This window comes from Furipterus horrens, unplaced genomic scaffold (assembly GCF_987537825.1).
Source record: "Furipterus horrens unplaced genomic scaffold, mFurHor1.1.pri manual_scaffold_11, whole genome shotgun sequence".
Classification (NCBI taxonomy): domain Eukaryota; kingdom Metazoa; phylum Chordata; class Mammalia; order Chiroptera; family Furipteridae; genus Furipterus; species Furipterus horrens.
Window position 1 is genome coordinate 27495446 of NW_028327181.1, and position 21709 is coordinate 27517154.

A 21709-nucleotide genomic window follows, 5' to 3' on the forward strand; every position below is an offset into this window, starting at 1 on the left:
GCATAAGGGAAGAAGTGAAGGAGACTATACTAAGGAAAATGAAAAAAAAAATCCTCATGAAACCAACAGCGAAGGGAAGGAAGCTAGGGTTCAAATCAACGATTTGGAACATAAGGAAGAAATAAACCATCACCCAGTACAGAATGAAGAAACAAGAATTGAAAAAATGAGGAGAGGCTTAGGAACTTCTGGGACAACTTTAAAAGTACAAACATTCAAATCATAGGGGTGTCAGAAGGAGAGGAGGAAGAGCAAGAAACGGAAAATTTAGTTTGAAAAATAATGAAGGAAAACTTCCCTAATTTGGTATAAGAACTAGACATACAAGTCCAGGAAGCACAGAGAGTCCCAAACAAGCTAGACCAAAGAGAACCACACCAAGACACATCATAATTAAAATGCCAAAGGTTCAAGATAAAGAGAGAATCTTAAAAGGAGCAAGAGAAAAGAAGAGTTAACTACAAACAAGTTCCCATAAGACTACCAGCTGATTTTTCAAAAGAAACTTTGCAGGCAAGAAGGGGCTGGCAAGAAGTATTTAGAGTGATGAAAAAGCAAGGACCTACACCAAGATTACTCTATCCAGCAAAGCTATCATTTAGAATGGAAGGGCAGATAAAGTGCTTCCCAGACAAGGTAAAGCTAAAGGAGTCCATCATCACCAAGCCCTTATTATATGAAATGTTAAAGTGACACATTTAAGAAGAAAAAAAAAGAATATTAAAACTATGAACAGTAAAATGACAACAAACCAACAACTATCAACAAATGAATCTAAAAAAAAAAAAAAAAAAAAAAAAAACAAGGAAACAACCAGAACAGGAACAGAATCATAGGTATGGAGATCATATGCAGGAGTATCAGCTGGGAGGGGGAAGGGGGAGATTGGAGGAAAAGGTGCAGGAATCAAGAAGCATAACTGGTAGGTACAAAATAGACAGGGAGACATTAAGAACAATAAAGTAAATGGAGAAGGCAAAGAATCCATATGCATGATGAATGGACATGAACTAAGGGAGGGAGGGGATTGCTGGAGAGAAGGGAGATACTGGGCAGAAGAGGGCAAAGAAGAAAAAACTGGGACAATTGCAATAACATAATCAATAAAGTATACTTTAAAAAATAGAAAAAATCCAGATCACACTCTCTGACTTCAGTTCATATTACAAAGGTACAATAATCAAAACAGTCTGCTATTGGTGGTAAAACAGGTATACGGAAAAATGAAACAGAATTGAGATCCCACAAATAAAGGCACATGTATATTAGCAATTCATTTTCTACAACAACAACAAAAAAGCCAAAATAATACAATGGAGAAAGAAAAGACTCTTCAATAAATAGTGTTGAGAAAATTGAAAAGCCACATTAACAGAATAAAGCTAGACTGTTATTTGGCACCATACACAAAAATTTACTCAAAATAGATTAAAGGCTTAATATAAGAGCTGAAACAATAAATTATACAGAGGAAAACATAGGTACTAAACTTACAGACCTTGGTCTTAGAGAGGATGTTATAAAGTTGACCCCAACAGCAAGAGAAGTAAAAGCAAAAATAAATGAATGGGACAATACCAAACTAAAAAACTTCTCCACAGCAAAAGCTTCTTCACTAGCTAATAACAGAAATACAAATCAAGCCCTGGCTGGTGTGGCTCAGTGGATTGAGCACTGGCCTGCGAACCAAAGGGGTGCCCAGTTCGATTCCCAGTCAGGGCACATGCCTGGGTTGCAGGCCAGGTCCCCAGTTGGGGGACTGTAAGAGGCAACCTCGCATTGATGTTTCTCTCCCTGTCTTTCTCTCTCCCTCCCCCTCTCTCTAAAAATAAATAAATAAAATCTTTAAAAAAAATGCAAATCAAAACCACAGTGAGATACCATATCACCATGTTAGAAAGGCTATTATCAATAATGCAAGTCAAAACCACAATGAGATAACACATCACACATGTTAGAATGGTTATTATCAATAAGACAAGAAATTACAAGTTTTAGAGAGGATGTGGAGAAAAAGGAACGCTCACAGACTGCTGGTGGAATTGTATTACAGCCACTACAGAAAACAGTATGGATGTTTCTCAAAAAAATTAAAAACTAAGCTATCATATGACCCAGCAATTCCCCTTTGGATATCTACTGGAAATACTTGAGAACACACTCATATATTTTTAAAGATATAGGTATCCCTATGTCCATATCAGCATTATTCACAGTAACCAAGACATGAGAACAACCTAAGTGTCCTCCAGTGGACGACTGGATAAAGAAGATGTGGCACATGTATACAATGGAATACTATTCAGCCATGAGAAAGGATGAAACACTGCCATTGTAACAACACAGAAGGATTCTGAGAGTGTCCTGCTAAGTGAAGTAAGTCAGATGGAAAAGGACAAGAACTGTATGGCTTCTTTCATAAGTGTGATACAGGACAGAAAGCAGCAAATGAACAAACAGAACTATCAAACGCGTAGACACAGACAACAGAATAACGGTTACTGGAGGGGAGGAAGGGTGGGGGAATGATGAAGAGAGTAAAGGGGTCAAGTATACAGTGGCAGAGAAAGACTAAACTTTAAGTGGTGAGCACACGATGCAACTTACAGGGGATGTATTATAGAACTGTGCGTTTCAAACATATAATCGTATTAACCAATGTCACCCCAATAAATTTAGTTAAGTAAAAGTAACTGTGGGCAAGGATGTGAAGAAATTATAACCTTTATGCATTGCTGGAGCAAATATAAAATGGTGCAGCCACTATGAAAAATAATATGATGGTTACTCAAAAAATTATACAGAATTAGCATGCGATCCACTGCTGAGCATACAAAAGAACTGAAAGCAAGAACTTGAATAAATATCTGAACACCCATGTTCATAGCAGCATGATTCCCAGTGGCCAAAAGGTGAAAGCAACACAAGTTTTAATCAACAAACGACTGGATAAACAAAATGTGTCATGCACATACACAGGAACATTATTCAGTCTTAAGAAGGAAAGAAAGCCTGGCCCATGCTACATATAACACCGATGAACTTTGAAGACATTACGTTAAGTAAAACAAGCCAGCCACGAAAGGACACATGCTGTACAGTAGCCTTGGGTGAGGTTCTTGAAATAGTGAAATTCACCAAGACAAGAAATAGAATGGTGTTTGCCAGAGGCTGTGAGGACTAGAGATGAGGAGTTAGTGCTAATGAGGACAGAGTTTCAGTTTGGAAAGATGAAGAGAGTTCTGAAGATGAATGGCAGTGGTTGCTTCACGTAATGCGAACGTATTTAATGCCACAGAACTGCACACTTAAAAATGGTTAAGATGATAAATTTCATGTTATGTATACTTTACCACAATAAAGAAAGGGCATGGAGGAACTCTTTGAGGGTGATAAAAAATGTTCTGTGCCTTGTGGTGTGGTGGTAACATGGGTGAATACAAATGTCCGAGTTTGTCAAAGTGAACACTTAATAAGATGCATTTTAATTTAGGTTAATGCTCTCCCCCCTCCTCCCTCATTCTCTCTCCTTTCCTCCTCCACTTCCTGATCTCTGGGCCATTTATTATGCTAATACATTCACTAGCTGTGACTGTTTAAAAAGGACAGTCTAAGATTAATTGAACTTTATAATTTCCACACTGCCTAGAACAGTGCTGGGCACATAGTGGTCAGTCAAAAGCTGCTTGTTTAAATTGTAAACTCAATAACTTGTAGTTAAAACAAAGATTACTACTGTTTATTGTGAGCTTGTTACAAGTCAGAATTTAATACTAGCTCTTAGAAACTTAATGTCACGTATCCTTTTCCAAGACTCCACTGAAGTATGTATTAATGTCATGTATTCCTCTCCAAGAATCCAGTGAAGTGGGTATATCGTTCCTACTCTTTAAAATCAGAATATTGAGACAGAGAAATATAGCCACTTGTCCAACCTCATACTACCAATATATACTACAGTTAGGATTTGAAGTGAGCTGTTTTGACTGCAAAGTCTTAGCCTGTTAGCCTCTTGATAGAGGTTATATTTTATCTCATATATCTCTAAGCATCCATAGAGTAGGCAATTATAAAATAGAGCATGTAATCAAAAATATCCTATAACCGTTCCTACTGCCCAGGTACATCAGGACACAAGCTGCTGAGACATATTCTGGGACTCACGTGAGAGCTTATCACAGAAGCAGCTGCATTTCTGATGGCCAAGGAAATGGGACCATGAATCCCTTCCTTCTGACATGCCCTGTGCAAGGTTAGGAGTCATCACGTTTGCTTCTCCATCCTCTGCAGTTTGTAGATAAACTCACAGAACATGCCATCCTCCTCCACTGTGTAACCTGATAACGAGTGGGAGGCAGGCATAGCCCCCTTGCAGCTGCTCAGAACCTCCTGGCTTTAAGAATACTGTAAAAGTCGCAAATACTGCATTATAAGACGCAAGAGAAGACAGAACACATTAAATACCAACTACCTAGGGAAAGATCATTATCTCAACTAAGACTGAAATGCCAGAATCTCTGGTTGAAATTTCACAGACCACCCAATTGCTTCCAAATGGGGAAACTATCTTCATTAGAAAAAGTATGTAAGTGTGTATATGGGGTTGGGGAGGCAGAGCTAGAGATGAGAGGTACGCATGTCAACAAACTTGGAGTACCTACTACATGTTAGTTATTGTACTGGGCACTGGTGACACACACAGGAACAGAGAATATTACTATAGTTAGCAAAAGACATGAAAGAAATAAAAATAACAATGGGAAGAAGAGTTGTAGAGATGGCAGAGACAGCATAGGACAACACAAAGCTGAACACTGTTATTTCCTCTTACACAAGACACCTGATGGTCAAGTGTCTCGACGTGAGCATGGCCCCTCCAATGGAACACCTGGCTGGTTCAGTTCCCTGTGTAACAGTTGCTGGCTCCTCCTCTTATCCATTACAGGAAGTTCCAAACAGCGAGCAAGAGACCCTGTGATGTGATGGCATGAATCCCAGTCAAGGGGGATGGATGTCTGGCTTGGCAATTCATGTATCTGAGAATGACTGAGAACACACTGTTTTGTTGCAGAAAAGCAAGTGTGATTTGGGTTAGACCTCACATGATGTGGTCTCCAAAAAAGGACATTTGGGTGGGCAGGCAAACAGTAAGCACTGGAAAGTCAATGAACCACTAGGCCAGAAGGAGTGGTGTTAAGGGTGGACCAACTCTGTTGGAGAAGAAGTCTTGGTAGTACAAGGCAGTATTCCCAGTCACGCAGGGCTCATGGTAGATCCCACAGAGAATAGTCATAATTGGTCTAGAACTCAGTGACAAGAAGGGAATTTCTAGCTGTGAGATAAGTGGGAACCAAGGGTCAGAAAGGGCCACATCCTAGTGACAAGTGAGTAGCTGAGCCTTTACTTGCCCTTTGCCTTGTCTTAACCTTGTCTTAAGGTGGGCGCCAAACACTTGTGCATGTGGGTTCCTGCGACCTGGATAGTTAAGGATGGAGCCATCCACACACCAGAAACTGAGCAGGTAGGACATTGTCATCTTATCTACCACTTCCTTCCTTCCTTCCTTCCTTCCTTTTGACTATTCAGTAATTCCATTTTAGGTTATTGTTTTTCTCACATGTACACATTTTTCTCATCTCTTTAGTTCCTTTGCTTTCCTTCAACTCTTAGCTGACACCTCGAGAAAATCTCTCTTCTACTCACATCTTTCCATTTTTGTCTTTCATTTCCTTTAACGATCTTCCTTTCTTCATTAGTATTTATGAAAGTAACCCCAAACACCTGAGAAGTGGAAACTGTATGCTTGAATCAAATAAAATGAGAGCTAAGCATCTTAAAATTAAATTTGGCATGACAAAAATACAAACTCCAAAACTTTAAAAAATATTCAAAAATATCTTTGACAAAATGTTTCCATATTATATTCCTCTAATTAGGCCCACTTTTCTTCAGCATTCATGATAAATAGAAAATTATCACATTCATTTTTGTCTCTCTTGCATAATTACTTATTCTACAACAATGTTGTTTTCCAGCATTCTTCATTGCTGGTATATAGCATTTTGGATAATTAGGAGTTAAATTACCTTCTGTGGGCTAGCCAGAAAACTTAACAACCACTTAAAACATTCTTTATTCTTATTATGTGATGAAAAGTTAATCAAGATACCATAATTCCTCAGACTCACTGAAAATATTTGATATTCCAAACTAATTTTTAAACGTGTACTTGATTAGCACTTTTATGGGAAGCCAGGTCAAGTCCTTCAGCATCTCTTTGATTTAAGCCAAACGTACCATGTGCGGGAAAGAGGAGGCCAGAAAGGGTCACACGGTTCCCTCTAGGGGACGCGTCAACACAAGGGGAGTAGAAGATCTGTTTGCACAGCCTCGTTGGTTTGCATTAAACTCTGGCTATAAGGATGGGGAGAGGGGATTATAAAGTGACATATATTTTAGGATTTAAAAAAGTACTTCTCCCTTCATTCCATACTGTCATAGTGACCACCCACGTCCTCGCGGCTCTCTCGGGAACGCGATAGCATTGGTGTCCTTGTCAACAAATTGCTCGCTTGCTTGCTGGCCCCGTCCTGGTTTGCTTGATTCTTGGAGATGCTGTGTGGGCTGTGGAGGGTCATGTAACAGGAGAGGACAGCCTTTAGCACAGGAGCAAAGCTAAGAGCGCTGCTGACTGTCCCGAAGCCCACAGGACGCTCGAGCGGCTGTCACTTTGTGCGCTGTCTGCAGCATGCATCTCTCCTGGCCCCAGGAGACACCGCGTCATTGACTCCTGTGCAGGTGAGCGGAATTAAACACCAGGAGACAAAGGACGCTGCCAGAGGCAGGGCAGTAAACAGCTACAGTCCTCAACTAACGTGTGGGTCTCCTGACCTTTGGTCAAACATGGGTCCTGAGAATAAACAGGAGGCTTTTGGACTTTTCTGCTTGCAGCACATGGAGACTTCCTCTGTTCTCCAGATCTGGGAGGGGGTACTATAAAACTGAAAAGAAGTAAAAAGGTCTTCCAGGAGCAAATCCAGACCCTGACACAAAATAACTGTGTGATCAAAGGCAAGAGGCTTAACTCTTCTAAACCTCCCTCTCCTGGGCTGTTATGTGGGGGTCCTAATATTCTGAAAATGACATAAAGCAGTAGGTAGTTGGTCTGTCATCTGACACACAGTAAACCATAGATAACAGAGTTTGTTTGCTTTAAAAGGGGCCCTCCCTTGCATACTTGGTTAAAGGGTCTGTGGTAAGACCCTACAGGGAGAGCAACCCAGACTCACCCCTTCCCTCCTTCAACCCTCTCTACCAAGGAAATGCCACACAGATTGAGGCAGGTCACATGCTGGGCGACAGAGACATCACAACTTCCATCTTCACTTTTTACAGCAAGACACACCAGGGTACCAGAAGCTCCAGGAAGACATCATTCCCCTGGAGGGGGGAGGGGACTGAGAAAGCAGCCTCGGCCCTCAACGCCCTCTCCATGCAAACTCTCTTGCTCAACTAAAGCCCACGTTGGCAAATGCAGACTCCTGCAGGGAAAGTCATCACGAATAAACCAATGTGAAATAATGCGGTGTTGTCCAGATTTTTAAACAATCAAAAAAGTTTAACACTTAGTTCCTAACTTAACAGGCAATGCAGTTCTCGCCCGCCCTAAAGATGTCTTGAACCATAATTCCCCCTCTTATCTCATCACTGTGAACACAGCTTCCGGTTAATAAGTAATTTAAAATGTCCTCCCTTGGGAAGATCAAAGAAGACCTATTTGTCTCCTCCTCCCTGCGGCTCACCCGCCGGCCCCATCAGATCTGTACCCCATGCCGGCTCCTCGCTGCCTCCCTCAGAGCCAGCCACACAGGAAGCGCAGGAAGCAGGCCAAGGGCACAGTCCCTTTGTAGATGCTGAATGGACAGGAAATGAGAACGATAACTAAACTGAACCCAAGGGCCAAATTTAGTTAAAAGGCCAAAGAAATGAACAAAAAGGCTTAGGTAAGAGCTGCTGAGTTTTCCAGAGCAATCAGAAAGCCAGGGAGCATGTATCTTGAAAGCTTTAAAGCTTCACCTCCCATCCTCTGCCTTGGCTTGGGGGGAGCAGCACATGGCATGTGTGTTGGGGGAGGCAGATGCGTACCTACCCATCGGCGACAACGTGAGAGCCAGTCAGGGCCCACCTGGCCTGCCAACTGCTTCAGCCACAGCCACACCCACACCTGCCCCTTACAGGCCAGGCACCGCGGCTGGGCAGCCTGTCTGCTCCTACGGCCTTCCTGCCCTGGGTACCTCCACACGTCCACAGCAAGACAAACCACCGCAGAGAGAGCTTCGCTTCCAAATACATTACTCTCCTGCACCAGGAAGACTCCTCTCAACTCTGCTGCCCTGCTCGATGTCTGGCCTTCAGGGATAGTGATGCCTTTTGCCTGGTTTCAGATCAGATTGAACCAGTGGTGGCTTCAACTGTCCCCTCTGGCAAATGATTTAAGCAGAATCCAGAAATCCCTCAGGCCTCCAAGATGTCCAACCGGCTGCTCTGCTTGAACGTCCCCGCATCATATTTTGAGGAGAATAAAACCCTTCCTATATAAGCACTTCATTGCTGCAGAGGTAATTCATTGTAAGAGATTGAGTCCGGTTAAAATGGATTAAAGCACTCAACCAATACTTACTTTCTTAATCCTTAGTATCCGCCACAGCATCTGTACTCTGCACAGAAAACATGGCCCCTAACCGCCAGGAGCTCACCGTCTAACCCTAACCACACACGGATGGCAGGTCCACAGTGTGTAACTGTTAGAACAGACATCTGTAGTAAGTGTCACTGGAATTCAGATAAAGCAGGATGCTGAGCGGAACTGGGAAGAGACAAGCATTACATTGGAAAGGTGTGGGGGTGGGTAGAAAAAGCAGATGAAACTGGAAAGGACTGAGCGTACCAGAGGGGGTTATCGACGGGTCTCATGGAGCACCAAGAACAGCCTGCACGTATATGCTGCTTTAGAGCTAACAGAAGAAAATACCATATACTTCGTCTCAGCTAATGTCACAGACGGCGCAGCTATTCTTCCCACATGTAGGCAATTGAACTGAAGTCTCAAAATCATGTCGTAAGTGGGAAAGTGTGATCAAACCCAGGTATTCAGGGCTCTTTCTGGAGCGCCCAGGCGGGCCATGGATGGTAAGGCACGTACAGGCATGGAGGAGACACTTACATGGGGGTAGGAACACTGGAGACCAGCCTTGTTTGGATGATCTGGGGCAGGAAAGGGCTTTAGAGCAGCGGGTCTCATCTCAGGTTCCACATTAAAAATACTGGAAGGGAGTTCTTAAATGCCCACACCTCTGGCCCTCTCCAAAGATTTTGATTCTGCTGGCTGAGAACCTGACAGTGAAATTTTTTAAAGCATCCCAGCTAATGCCACTGTACAGCCAGGCCAGCACTGTGCCTGAAGAGCCCCCATGGCCCTGTCCTGCCTCGTGTTTTTGTGTCTTCATCTTCCCAGGCCAAGGGCAAAGCCTTGGCACCTCCCCATGTCCTACTTCAGCTTCGGCAACTTAAACACTAAAATGCAAAATCACGCACTTGTTTGGAATGACCTGTTGGCTACTCTAAATTTTCTAATTTACACAAAAACAAAAGCTGCTGGTGATGAGTGCAAACGGCAGAGAAACACCCAGGTAACCCACAGAAAGTTTTTCTCAGGAGCTTGACTGCACAGGCAAGATCCTGCTGCTCAGATTATTCCTCCACCGTAGGTAACCCTCAAATACTTGGTTCCAAAAGGATTAGCTCAGAACTCCCAGTGAAAATTCAGGGACATTTTAGGAAAGAGTTATTAAGCCTAATGCCAGATCAGTAAGCATGGAACAGCAAAACTGATTATCCTGCCGTGTAAGAAATTAAAAAAATAAATAAACAGCTATGTTTGTGGGGACTGTGCCCATTTATTGAAACAGTTATAGCAACAGCTCCTATCTCTTTCCTACCTCACCCCCTCAAATGTTCATGATGTGATCCCAACAAGGAACTAAAGGAAACTGAGAGGACATTGAGGCCAGTAAAGAAAGCACATCTGGCCACCATCCATGCAGCTGCAATGGCTTTGTAGACACCAGCTGACCACACTAAGCAACCTGGGCTCCCTTCCTGATGTGGGCACTGATTCAGACACAGGATTCCACAGACTTGTCATATCTAATCTACTGGAAAGGCACGGAACATTTTTAACCCAACAGCAGATAATTGAAATGAAATCACTCTGGCCAAAAGGGCCCATTTGTAATAATGAATTCAAATCAGATTCATAGAAGCTATAATTCAGGCACAATGAATACTACCATCATTTCCATATCCTCTCTCTTCCAAGAAGGCAAAATAACTCAATATTCAAATAATTACTTTTACTTTTCAAGTAGCCCTTTGAAGTAATGATGGGAAAGATAATATTGCCTCACTTATATAAAATGAGTTTCATCCACGTTCAAAACTTCAGTCATCTTTGCCACATCACTTCCTCACATCCTTCAATGCAACCAAAGACTCATCACATGAAAACTGATGTTCCCAGGGAAGAAAATGATCCTTCTGTAAGCCAAGCAGTTTCTTACTAGGGAAGTCGAAGAAGGACCCAGCTCTCCCCATTCCTTTGCTTGTCCTACTCAGTCTTTGGCCTCCAATGTGACTTCCTTCAAGATTTAGACACAGGCTTAGAATACTTTGACCCATAGCAGTCACATTTGAGACTTTTTGTGGCTGATGGGCATGAGGATCATTCAATTTCTTGTAACACATTCTGAGCACTTGATGCATTTGGAACACTAAGCTCCCAAACACTGAATTCCCAGGGGGACATTTGTAAAGGAGCCAAACAGTGACCATACTTAAGAATTACAGTTTTTTTTTTAATGTGGCATGTTTACTTGAGGTTGAAGCTATGGACTTCCAGAGACTGGAAGCATGGATTCTCCTTACTTTTTCTCAAAGTTTTTCTTTGAGATGGGAACACATCTGTTCACCAATAAACGAAAGGAGCACTGAAAACAAAAGGAGAGAGATGAAGACCCCCAGAAATCTGCAGGAGGTAATTACTGGTCTGTTGTTTTAAGAAACATTGTGTGGTAGTGAAATCGAAATGTAAAATAACAGGGAATAATAAAAATTAAGTGACGAAGGCAAAAAAGAAGAAAATAAATTCTTATTCTTTATTATTTTGACGATTAGCAAAAGCACTTAAAATGGAGGTATATGATAAAAATGAAGAAGGTACTAAAAGAACCCAAGAAGTAAAAAGGGGGATATAAAGAGATTAAAATGTGGATAATGTGCGGAATTTCTCTATTTCAGGGCAAATTATACAGACAGGAGAAGCAAAATCAACGTAAGACATGTGCTTACTTGTTAAAAAAAAATAAAGCATGCAATCAGGTAACAGATAAGTTATACTTAAGCATGTAAGTTTTTTTTTCTCTCTAAACAAAGCACAAAAAGCAACTATTCAGCTTTTCCTTTTTTTCACTCCCATTCCCATTACTAAGCCCAGCTGCTAAACATTAGCTTGAAGATCATGAAAACAAGCCAACAGCTCATTAAAAATAAATAAATAAATAAATATAAATAAAGTAGATTGAAGTTAGCCCTCTGCTGGTGGAGAAGCCTTATTACACCCTGGAAAGCAGAAAGCTCACGTTTTTCTTTTTGCTTTAACTTTTAGGGGCAGAAAGAGGACAGAGAGTTTTGGAATGTTCAGCACTGTCAAAGAGACAACGCTGGGTCTCTTTGCCCCCAACAGTAGATTAAAAGATAAAGAAAGATGTGTGACAGCGTCCACACCCCTTTACACCTAGTAACATTTGCCAGCATTTCCTTGTGCACTGCTGCTACTCCTAGCCTCAGTGCTACTCCTAGCCTCAGTGCTACTCCTAGCCTCAGTGCTACTTCCATCTTTGAGCCAACTCCTCTGCTGCAAATGTGCACCAAGCAAGTAATGTCATGGAAGAGGACTCCAAAACTTCTTTGAGGCAATGATTTCTTTGAGGCACATGACACTCTACTCTGAGACAGGCTGAAGGATCACACGTGACCAGGAGTGTTTCCCTTCTGCCTATCAGGGAAGGAGGCCTGGCTCTATCCTTTTTTTCCCTTTCTCTATCTGGAGCCCCTGAGCACCAGCAGCCAAGGTTCTGGAACCTGATCTCTAGCTCAGAAGAATATTTAGCTGAGAACCACCCCAAGTGACAAAAATCCAACCTTAACCCGTGGGCTTAGGAGAAAAATAGCTGGCATCCCAAGAAGCCTTTCTTCCTTTCTTTCCCCAGGGAGAGGCTTGTCTAGATGTAGAGAGAGTTTAACAGGGGAGCTATGGGGAAGAACAGAAAGGATACCCCAGCTTTCTCCATTCCTTGGAGAAGCCAGTCTTTTTGGCTGCAGAATCTGGGACAGAATGCTTTATTTTCACTATAACCATCAAAGTCATAGACGGGGCAAACACATTCACCCTGTGTACATTGTGAGCCAGAGTTAAGCTGGGACGACTCTGAATCTGTCTCCTAGGACCAGAACTGCCTCATTAAACGGATAAAAGATGAGATCTGCTGAGCTGGTGGAAAGTTGTGGCTGCATTTTTATTAAAGTCTCTGCTGCAGCAGGTCCAGTCCCCAAAGGTTCATATTCTGAGATTCTCCACCCCTCTGCCTAGTGCATGTAAGTGATTCTCTGTAACTCATTAAGGTAAAACAAAAAGTGCTCCTATTGTGCTTTTTGCACAGGACTGATGTCCTTGCATAAAAGCTACATATTCCCTCCCTTTGGCCTGAACCTGCAAAGAGAAAACTGCTCTCATAATTTACAGTCGGGGCCCCAGGAGCACCAGGCAGGGTTGACATGGATGGCTGTGTCTTGAGCAGACTCATAAAGGGCCATGGCCCAGCACTGGCAATCCCAGAGCCTGGAATTCTAGGCATCTCTCTGAGAGGGTCAAGTAAGCCCATCCGGAGCACTCCCCTGCCTCATCACATACCTTCCGGCATGTGAGATAGCCACCAAGGCACCCAGCCATCTTAGACTAACCCCCAGTGTCTCAGTTCCGGGGTTCTCGAGCTCTCTCCTTGGTGCCACAGCAAAAGTGCACCCAGCCATGTCAGGGCCTCAGCTACAACGGAGTCCCAAGCACGGACCTCAGTATTCACTTGTAAGAACCTCGACCCCAGAAGCTGGAGCAACTGACAAACCCGTCCAGGAGAATGGGTATCAGCAGCCACGGTACGCAAAAGCGAACCTCTGGAGCCTGCAAAGGCCGTCCCGCTGCCCACCCCCCACCCTCAGCCTTCTGTCCCTTCTCTCACTTCCTCTTACCCACAGAATCACATTCCAGGGGCTCAGTCCCCCGCTGAAGTACAGCTCCCTACCTGAGGGTGGCGCTCTCCCCCTGCCGGACCGTCACGTTGTCCATCGCTTTGGGGAAGGTGGCATCTCCGCTGCGCACGGGCACTCCTGTGGGTACAAGGAACAGCAGCCTGAGAGACACGACCACGAGGCACTTCCAGGGCAGGAACAGGTACCCACAGACCCCCATCCTCGACAGCCACAACTTCCCAGAACGCTGGCAGTAGCACGGTCCTTGTCCCCGCCCCGGACACCGCGGGTGGGTCTCAGGAAGTGGTTTGGGGAGAGGAAGGGATGGAGCAAGCCAGAAGCAGAGAGGAGAAGGAGTAGAAACGAGTCCAGGATCTCCGAAGCCTAATGAGTCTTCCTCAAATCTTGCCTCAGCTTTCCAGCCTGGCAGAACCAGATGCCCCTCCTGCATCCAAAAAAGAGCTTTCTTGACGCTCCCTGGGGAGGAGGGAGGCAGCGGGAAGGGAGAAAGAAGGAAGGTGCAGGATGAAGGTCACAGATTGCTCTTTCTCTGCCTCTCTCTTCGAGATGCTACTTTAGAATTCAGTTGGGCACGTTCTGCAGAGGTCTGACACCAAAAGTTTATAACCCAAAGAAGCCAGGCAAGTGTCTCTGGCATAAAGGAGATGGCATCAAAAGCTGCTGCCTCAGAGAGAGGAGAACCAGTTTTATTAGATCACACATGTGTATAGATATATTTATATACAGCCAAAGTCTCGAATCTGGAGCCCAAAGGCGGTAAAAAGTTCCACCGTGGGTGCAGGAGGCCGGCGCAGGGCTAGGATCCTCCGGCGCTGTGGATGTTCGCCACCGCAGCCCGGGCGGCGACTGGCGGGCACCGGGCCCGCGCTGCCAGCCCGCCCAGCGCCACCCGGCGCAGACTCTGGGCGCAGAGAAGCGGGGCCGACGGCGTCCCCGCCTCCTCCTCCTCCGGGGACGCGGCGCGGGACGCGGGGACGCGCAGGGACGCGCGACGCCACGCTCAGCGGCAGCCCCGGGCCTCCGCGTTGCCTTCCTCCCGGGAGCATCCCCAACGCACACAGGCTCCGATCGCCAGGGTTGTCATGGCAGCAGCTCCATCACTGACCGCCACTTTCTCCAGTGCCGCGCAGCGCTGGCTGCTGGCAGGGGCGGGGGCGCTGGCGGGAGGCCACCTTAACCCCCGCGGCGCCGCGCCCACCCGGGCTGGGAGCCAAACAGGCCACCTCACCTGACTCAGCTCTTCCGGACCCCAGAGCCAGCGATAAAAGGCTGCCCCCTCCCGGTGTCTCCCCTGCTGGCCAGCGGGTGGGGAGAGGGGCAGGGGGTGCTGGGGAGTGAGTGGAGAGAGGGGGAGAGGGACTTCTGGGGAAAGCAGCACATTAAGAACCGGTGCTCGCACCTTCCCTCCCCGGATGCCCAAGAGGAAGTTGCCAAACTCCGAGCTGAAGAGCTGACCACGTTTCCCAGGACGGTAGGCTGAACCGGTGTGCAAGCCCAGCCCTCGGGCCGCCCCTTCTCTACCTGGCCGAGCACAGCCCCACAGCAGAGCTCTCACGGGCTTTTGGAAAGAGATGGAACACCTTCTGCCCTGATGACGCGCTTCGGAAATGCTCAAGGCCCTTAACTTGCTGCTCTCTCTCAAACTGGCAACTCTGAATTTCTTACTACTGCACAACACGCAAAATAGCCCTTATCTTATTCCATGTTTGTTACTCCAGTATCTCATAAAAAAAATTTTTTTTTTAATCAAGAGCTAGAGAAAACACAAAGATCCTAAGAAGTGTTCTTAGAACTGATTTCCTATGGCATGATGATCACAGCATGATGTGGCACCATAGTAGCATTGGGAGGGGACTTGGTGATAGGACATTTCTATAGACCAGCCTATCAGTTTGTTTGGGGCTCAGGTTAATTTCTTTACGGCTTTAACTGGAGAGCCCAGGCTTCCTTTAGGCCTCTCAAAAGGTTTCTTTTTGCTCCCTCTGGCAGAAGCCACCCCTGACTGCATCTCTTAGTGGTCGTATCGTAATTGAATGGCTGCGATGTGCATTTACTTTACTGTATTTTTTCTCAAATACTTTTGTTAAATTTAAATTGTTCCACTGAAATTTAATTCAGAAATAAGTTTTGATCTTTTATCCTTTATGACTTCACTTGCTGAATGACACAATGGTGTGCTACCTGCCCTCAGTTATGAGGGGCCAAGCACAGGTAAATATCATCCATTCTCCCTTGCAAAATGGTAGCCTGCATACGGTTTTCGGTCTAAAGTGTTTCGTTAGAGCATCATACCTCAGGAAGAAAGAACACTTGTCACTAGTCCTGCCATCTACGTTTCATATGTTTAATTATAGTGAAGACGCAATCAGCTCCTTCCCAGAAAGCAGATACTGATGCAGCAGGAGTGGTGTAGGGCACTCTTTCCTGGACTTCTGGGCTCCAGGGCTGAGAGGAGAAATGATGCTGAGAGGAGAGGCTGAGCCTCACAGAGCAGCCAAACCACTTATTTGGGGTTTTAATGACACACATCTCTCCCTATTATTTAAGTGGCCGTGGGTTTCCTGTACACACATTGCAACTAATCCTCTAAATTCTGAGATGCGTTTGTCAATTATCAGCAGACTGGAAAGGCTTTTCCAGTGCTTTAACCTGCGTAAAGCTGAGAATGTGAGACTGTGCTGATGATTTTCTTCAATTACAGAGTTTGCATCTTGAACACTGGGGGAGAGGGGCAGGGTGGCTGTGGGGTTGGGCCAGGCTGCCGTACAAGTCACATGGCTCCTGCCACTTGCTTGTGCAGTGCTCAGAAGACATTCTCTACTTGTGTACCTGTTGTCTCTAGTGTTTCTCAGGAAATGCAAATGGGCGCAGTTGCTAAATACTAAGTCAGCTCGTAAAGCACGTAAAGCATCGCTTGAGATGGGAAGGGTCGTTGGGAACTAAATCAAAGGACAGAGCATGAGACTCCAGGTGGAAAAAGCAGAGCTGGGCAGGAAGAGAACAGAGACAGAGATAGGTTAAAGGGAGGCAGTATATAGCCCTATTCATATGTAATAAACCCTACTCTTAAAGAAGGAATTAACCTAGTACCTTTTTTTTTTTCAGGGCTGGCTCCTCATACTATGCATATCTGGAATCCTAGACAACAGGGCTCTATCTATTCTCTCCGGTAAGTAGGGTTACCAGTTCTACACTTGTGAGTGAATAACTGGGCTGAACCCAAAAGCTAGTAAATTAGAGAAATAACTGCAGAAATCTCATGTTTCTGTTAATCTATGTCAGTCTACAGATCTGTGGGGGAGATTTTGTTCATCTGTAAGACATTGCAAGGGACCAAAACATTCATTTATTGACCAGAAAGCCAAACCAATTGAAATGGAAAAGAGAAAAGAAGGAGAGGATCACAATGAACAAAGTAGTTTGTATTAGGAGTTTTTTATGAATGCTTAGCTGAGTCCTACAATAGGGAGACCCCAAGTTAAACCCTTCTTGGACATATGACAACATATATGAAGAAAGTCACGTGAGGACAAATTACAGTATTGACTAAGAGTGTGGTTCTGACGTTAGATCATCTCTTCAGACTGACCGCTCAACCCCTCAGCTGTGAGAGTGATGCGTTAGACTCTCTATCCCACCTGTCTTATAGGGCAGAAGAGTGTCTTGTAATGTCTTCAAGTTTTCATTTTAAGGTATGGTAAGATGACAGACATGGGCACAATGTCTTGGAAAAAGAGTTTATTACTTATCATTGACACGGGAAGGGGCACTGCATGTTAGGCAGGGCCACCTGGGGAAGTGCCAAGGAAAAGTCAGGAAACAGAAGGAGCAGGAGGAAGCAAGGCTTAGAGTCTGTACTGTGGTTTCCACAAGAAAGAATGAATGGGTGAGGCAGGGTAGACAAGCTTTAGCAAGTTTGGGACTGAAGTGCTGAAATAATTGTGGCTTCCCTGGGGGTTCGGGGTGGTCTCAAGTTGTCCAGTTCCTGGCCCTGGGGTGAGTTAGGGCAGGGGACATATTGGCGTGGCATGTGATAGTTGGATAAAAAAAGGGGTTGGGAATATTGGTTGCTTTGCATATGAAAGGGATGCTATCTCTAGGAATTAACTAGCCCTGAGAGGGGCAGTCCCTCCAGAATTTGGAGAGATCTCCAGGTGTCCAAGCATCATGAAATACAGAAAATAAAACACATGGTGAATACAGGGTGATAATTAATGAGGTAATATATGCAGCACATCATCAAAGAACTTGACACATTGGATGATCTTAGTAATCAGAAATTAGGATTATATAGCATGACTCCTACTTTCCTTTGGTAAGAAATTGTGATATGTAAAAACATATCAGTAAAAGGATGTAAGTGCTCTATCTGATTCAAACTAGAGCTTTAATTCAGGCCTACAGACATCTTGATATTTAGGGCAATTTGTAATAGAAAATGCTGAGTTGAATTTGGGCCAATAACTTTGGGAAACTTAAAGCAGGGAGGTGACATAACCTAACTGGTAACATTTTGAACTATCATTCTTGCTGTTGTGTGGAGTATGTATTGCAGGTGCACAGAGTGGGACGGGGGAGTGCAAGAGGGGATAGATCACGGTGGGGGCAATGGTGATGGAGAAAAACGGAGATGTTTGGTGCCGTGATTTGGAAATACCATCACGGTTAGGACTTACTGAGCGCTTGGATGTGGGGTAAAGGAAAAGGAAGGGATTGAGGATGATTCCTAAATTCAGTAGGTAGCTGGGTGGCCCAATTTCCTGTGATAGAGATGACTCCAGAAGGAATCTGCTTAGAAAGGCAGGGGGTAACAGAGTGAATGCAAAGCTCTATGGGACAGTGAGGTGGGGATCCCGAGTCTGGCGGTGGGAGAAAGGGGCCTGACGCTTGAGTGAGGGCTGAGGATAACACTGATGGCTCATCTAAAACTCGGTTTCAAGCTCGCCATTAAAAAAAGTGTAAAATTCTTCCTGCACTCTGTGTGTGTGTGTGTGTGTGTGTGTGTGTGTGTGTTGTTGGGGGCCATGATGTCTGTGGAAACTGCATTCCAGATCTAGAGACCCCACTGCCTTTGTAAGTTAAAATAGATCACCCTCATCTTAAACCTCAGAACCTAAGCTCTTCAATTGCTTTCAGCTGTCTCTCAATATATTTTCTTGGCTTAGTCCCATCTCAGCTTTCTAGAGTAGATTCTAAGGTTGTTTGCAGATGATGTGAAGAAGTTATCAGTATGTTTTATGCGGTGCACTTACCCTTACTGTGAGTCAAGTGACCCAGGTGTGAGTCTGGTGTTTGCTGTCACTTACCGCTAGGGTCTACCTCAATCGAAAGCCTCTCCCTTTTTTATGATATAATTGGTAAGACTAAAAATGGGCACTGAATGCAGGTTTGAATCCCACCTCTAAAATGTACTTGTGTGTGACTGTCCAATTTCCTTCACTTTGCTCATCCTCAGTTTTCCTGTCTGTAAACACAGGCAACTACAGGCAACTACAGTAATGAATATGTATGTATGTCACATGTGACTGTTAAGTGAAAACTGCATGTAGAGCAGTCAGCATCCTGCCTGGCACTCCGTAAGCTCTCGGTAAATGTTAGTTCTCGTTACCTGGAGAAGGCAGCCTGATTCCCCAAAGTCACAGGTGTTTTTTCTCTGGGCTTCTATGGGCACGTAAGCGCTACATCGCCAGACAGGCGAATTCCCAAGCTGTCTGAAAGTTCTGTGTGTATGTGATATGAGGAACAGGACAGGTCTTTCTCTGAATTCAGAGAAGAACCAATTTTAGAATTATAGATCACCTAAGGCTCAAAAGTGGTTACTAATAAGGTTTCATTTTACCATGGAGGGGCTGCCTAGATGAGGGTGGCCATTAGGGAATTCCAGACCCAACAGAAATATCTGAATTTATCTAATGAAATTTGTATCCATTTGTAAAAGCAATTTCAAACTGTGTGTTATTCATAAACAAGGAACACTTACAGCTTGTGTTTATCTGAGAGAAGATTGTCCCCAGCTGTTCTGTGTGTGCAGTAGGAAGAAACATAAAGTGAAAATTCTGTGTATGATGCATATGGATACTCCAGAAGCCTGCCTGACTCAGTCAGGACGCAGTGGGCGAAGGGACTGAGGAAGCTCTGTGGCCTGAAGAGGTCGTCTCCCTTGGGGCCTCAGGACACGGAGGTGTTGCAAACTAGGAAGGTTTGCTAGTGAACAGAGGAGCAAGGACTGACTGGGCTCAAGGAAGTTCCAAGGATGGAAACACATACCACAACGCAGTACTTTGGGTGAGACACAGTGGCATCCATTTAAGACCCAGAGCAGTCCCAAAGACAATAGCTGCTCCCACGATCGCTGCTGGGGAAGGACGAGGGGCCTTGCTGCGCCTTGCCCTTTTGCACCCTTGCCAACCGAGGCCAGTACGTGTGAAGTGGTTTTCCTAGTCAGCTGCTGAGGTGAGGCCACACTTAGTGTAACTTCAGCCCGTTCCTCTTTCCGTCACAGACCACACCACCTCCTTCCTAACACAGGACTCATCTTTTTGGGGTAGGGAAAAGAACTGGTATTGGCAGGAATTAAACATCCTGCTTCATACCCCCAGCTCTGCCTTTATAAGATCTGTGATCTTGGATGCATTCGTTAACCTGTCTGAGTCTGTATCTTCCCATCTATAAACGAGGTCAATAAGAGCTTCCCAAGGTTGCTGTAAGAATTATATACACGTGAAAGCTCCTCTTGCAGTGCCTGGCACAATGGCCACTATCGTCGATGCTGAACATTCCATTTCTCTTTTCTATGTAAAATAACTGAAATTGACCAAAACAAGGAAAGTGACAAAAATAACCCAATGGACAAACAATACCAACAATAAGAACAAGAAACATAAGGCACACAAGATTTGCATTAAAGAAAAGGTCTGTGTGAGGTATTTCCTGGTGCAGAGAGAGTGACCCATGGACAGCCATAGAATCCAGTTGGTAAGATGTCAGCCCCTTACCTTCCTCTTTTAAGTGCCTGTGTACCTGTGCATGTGTGTAACCGTCTCCTCCCGTTAGAATTGCAAGGTCCCTGAAAGCTGGGGGTTTGCTTTGCTCATCCCTGATTCCTCTACTAGGGACTGGAGCCTGGTGCAGAGTAAGTACCAGCAGACATTTGCTGCATGAGAAACCTCCTGCCTCTTCTCTATCTGCAGAAGGTCAGTGAAGCTGACAGCAGAGGTTCCAACTCCATCCCCACTAGGAATTCTTCTTAATACGTGTTCATTTCCTGCATGGACCCCAAACTCCTCGGCAGTGTGACATCACAAGGCATCAGTTGTGTTAAAGCATCTCCTTCTAGAAAGACAGGAGACTCCTGTAAAGGGACCCATTCCCACAAGCCATACAATAAAGTCAGCCTCATTACTTTATAGTTGCACTCCATATACTTCTACAAATCAAATAACAAAAAAAAACATTGTATTGAGAACTACAAGCCATAAAATGTGCTTTTTAAACGCTCAGAAGGAGTTATTCCAGTCCAACCCTTCCTGAGTGCCACTATGGCTTCCACTGTGACAGGTGGAAAATGGATCGTTCCACCCAGAGAACCAGAGTGTGGAGGAGAGAAGCCCTGTCAGGGGTCAGCTTTCCTGGGTCTTACTCTGGACCTGCCACTTAGGAGCTGGGGACCTTAGGAAATGGACCAGACTTTTCTGAGCCCAAATTTTCTTGTTGGTTAGTTGGGAAACATTATACTTTTTCTCTCTTTGAAGAATTAAACAAGTTGTAAGTAAGGTACCTAGCAGAGAGCTTGGCAGATAGTAAATGCTCAATAAATAGTTGCTTCGATGCTATTTTTCCTGGTCTCTCCCCACTTCCTGCTAAAATGGATCCAATCTCTCTTCATGTTAGAGAGGAACTAGAACTTGAGTTTTATTCGTTGGTTACTTGAAATCTTATTTCATTTGCCAAACTTTTTATTATTATTCATTTATTTTGTTAACTAATCCATTCAATCTTTTTTTTTTTTTTTTTGACCAGGATTGATTGAATATCTTGAGAGTTTTCTGGGCCTGGAGATGCAAAGAATATAATATATTGCCTACCCACGAGGAGTTAATAGTTTAGTAGGGAAAATAAATCAGTAGTATCATATGATAACATTTAAAATATAAATATGCAAAGACATACAACATCTCAGAGTTGGACCATCTGAATTAAGTTAGAGTTCTTGGAAAGCTCCACAAAGAAAATGATTCCTAAGTTCACTTTTAAAGAGTAGGTAGAATTAGCTGCCATGTGGTTTCTGAGGTTGCCAAGTGAGCGGATGATATTACTAATCACAGAG

General features: G+C 44.4%; 1 protein-coding gene across 2 annotated transcripts in view; it reads right to left on the reverse strand.

Moving 5' to 3' along the window:
- The window catches only part of OPCML (opioid binding protein/cell adhesion molecule like), a 515096-nt gene extending 501483 nt beyond the window's left edge, over positions 1-13613 (reverse strand). The window contains exon 1 of one of the 2 annotated variants that reach the window (XM_090291429.1): positions 13416-13611. In XM_090291429.1, coding sequence (XP_090147555.1) covers positions 13416-13582 — 167 coding nt within the window. In that variant the 5' untranslated portion in view covers positions 13583-13611. Of the gene's footprint in view, positions 1-13415 lie in introns of both variants that reach the window. The other variant, XM_090291428.1, reaches the window with a different exon arrangement.
- Positions 13614-21709: the final 8096 nt, after the last annotated feature.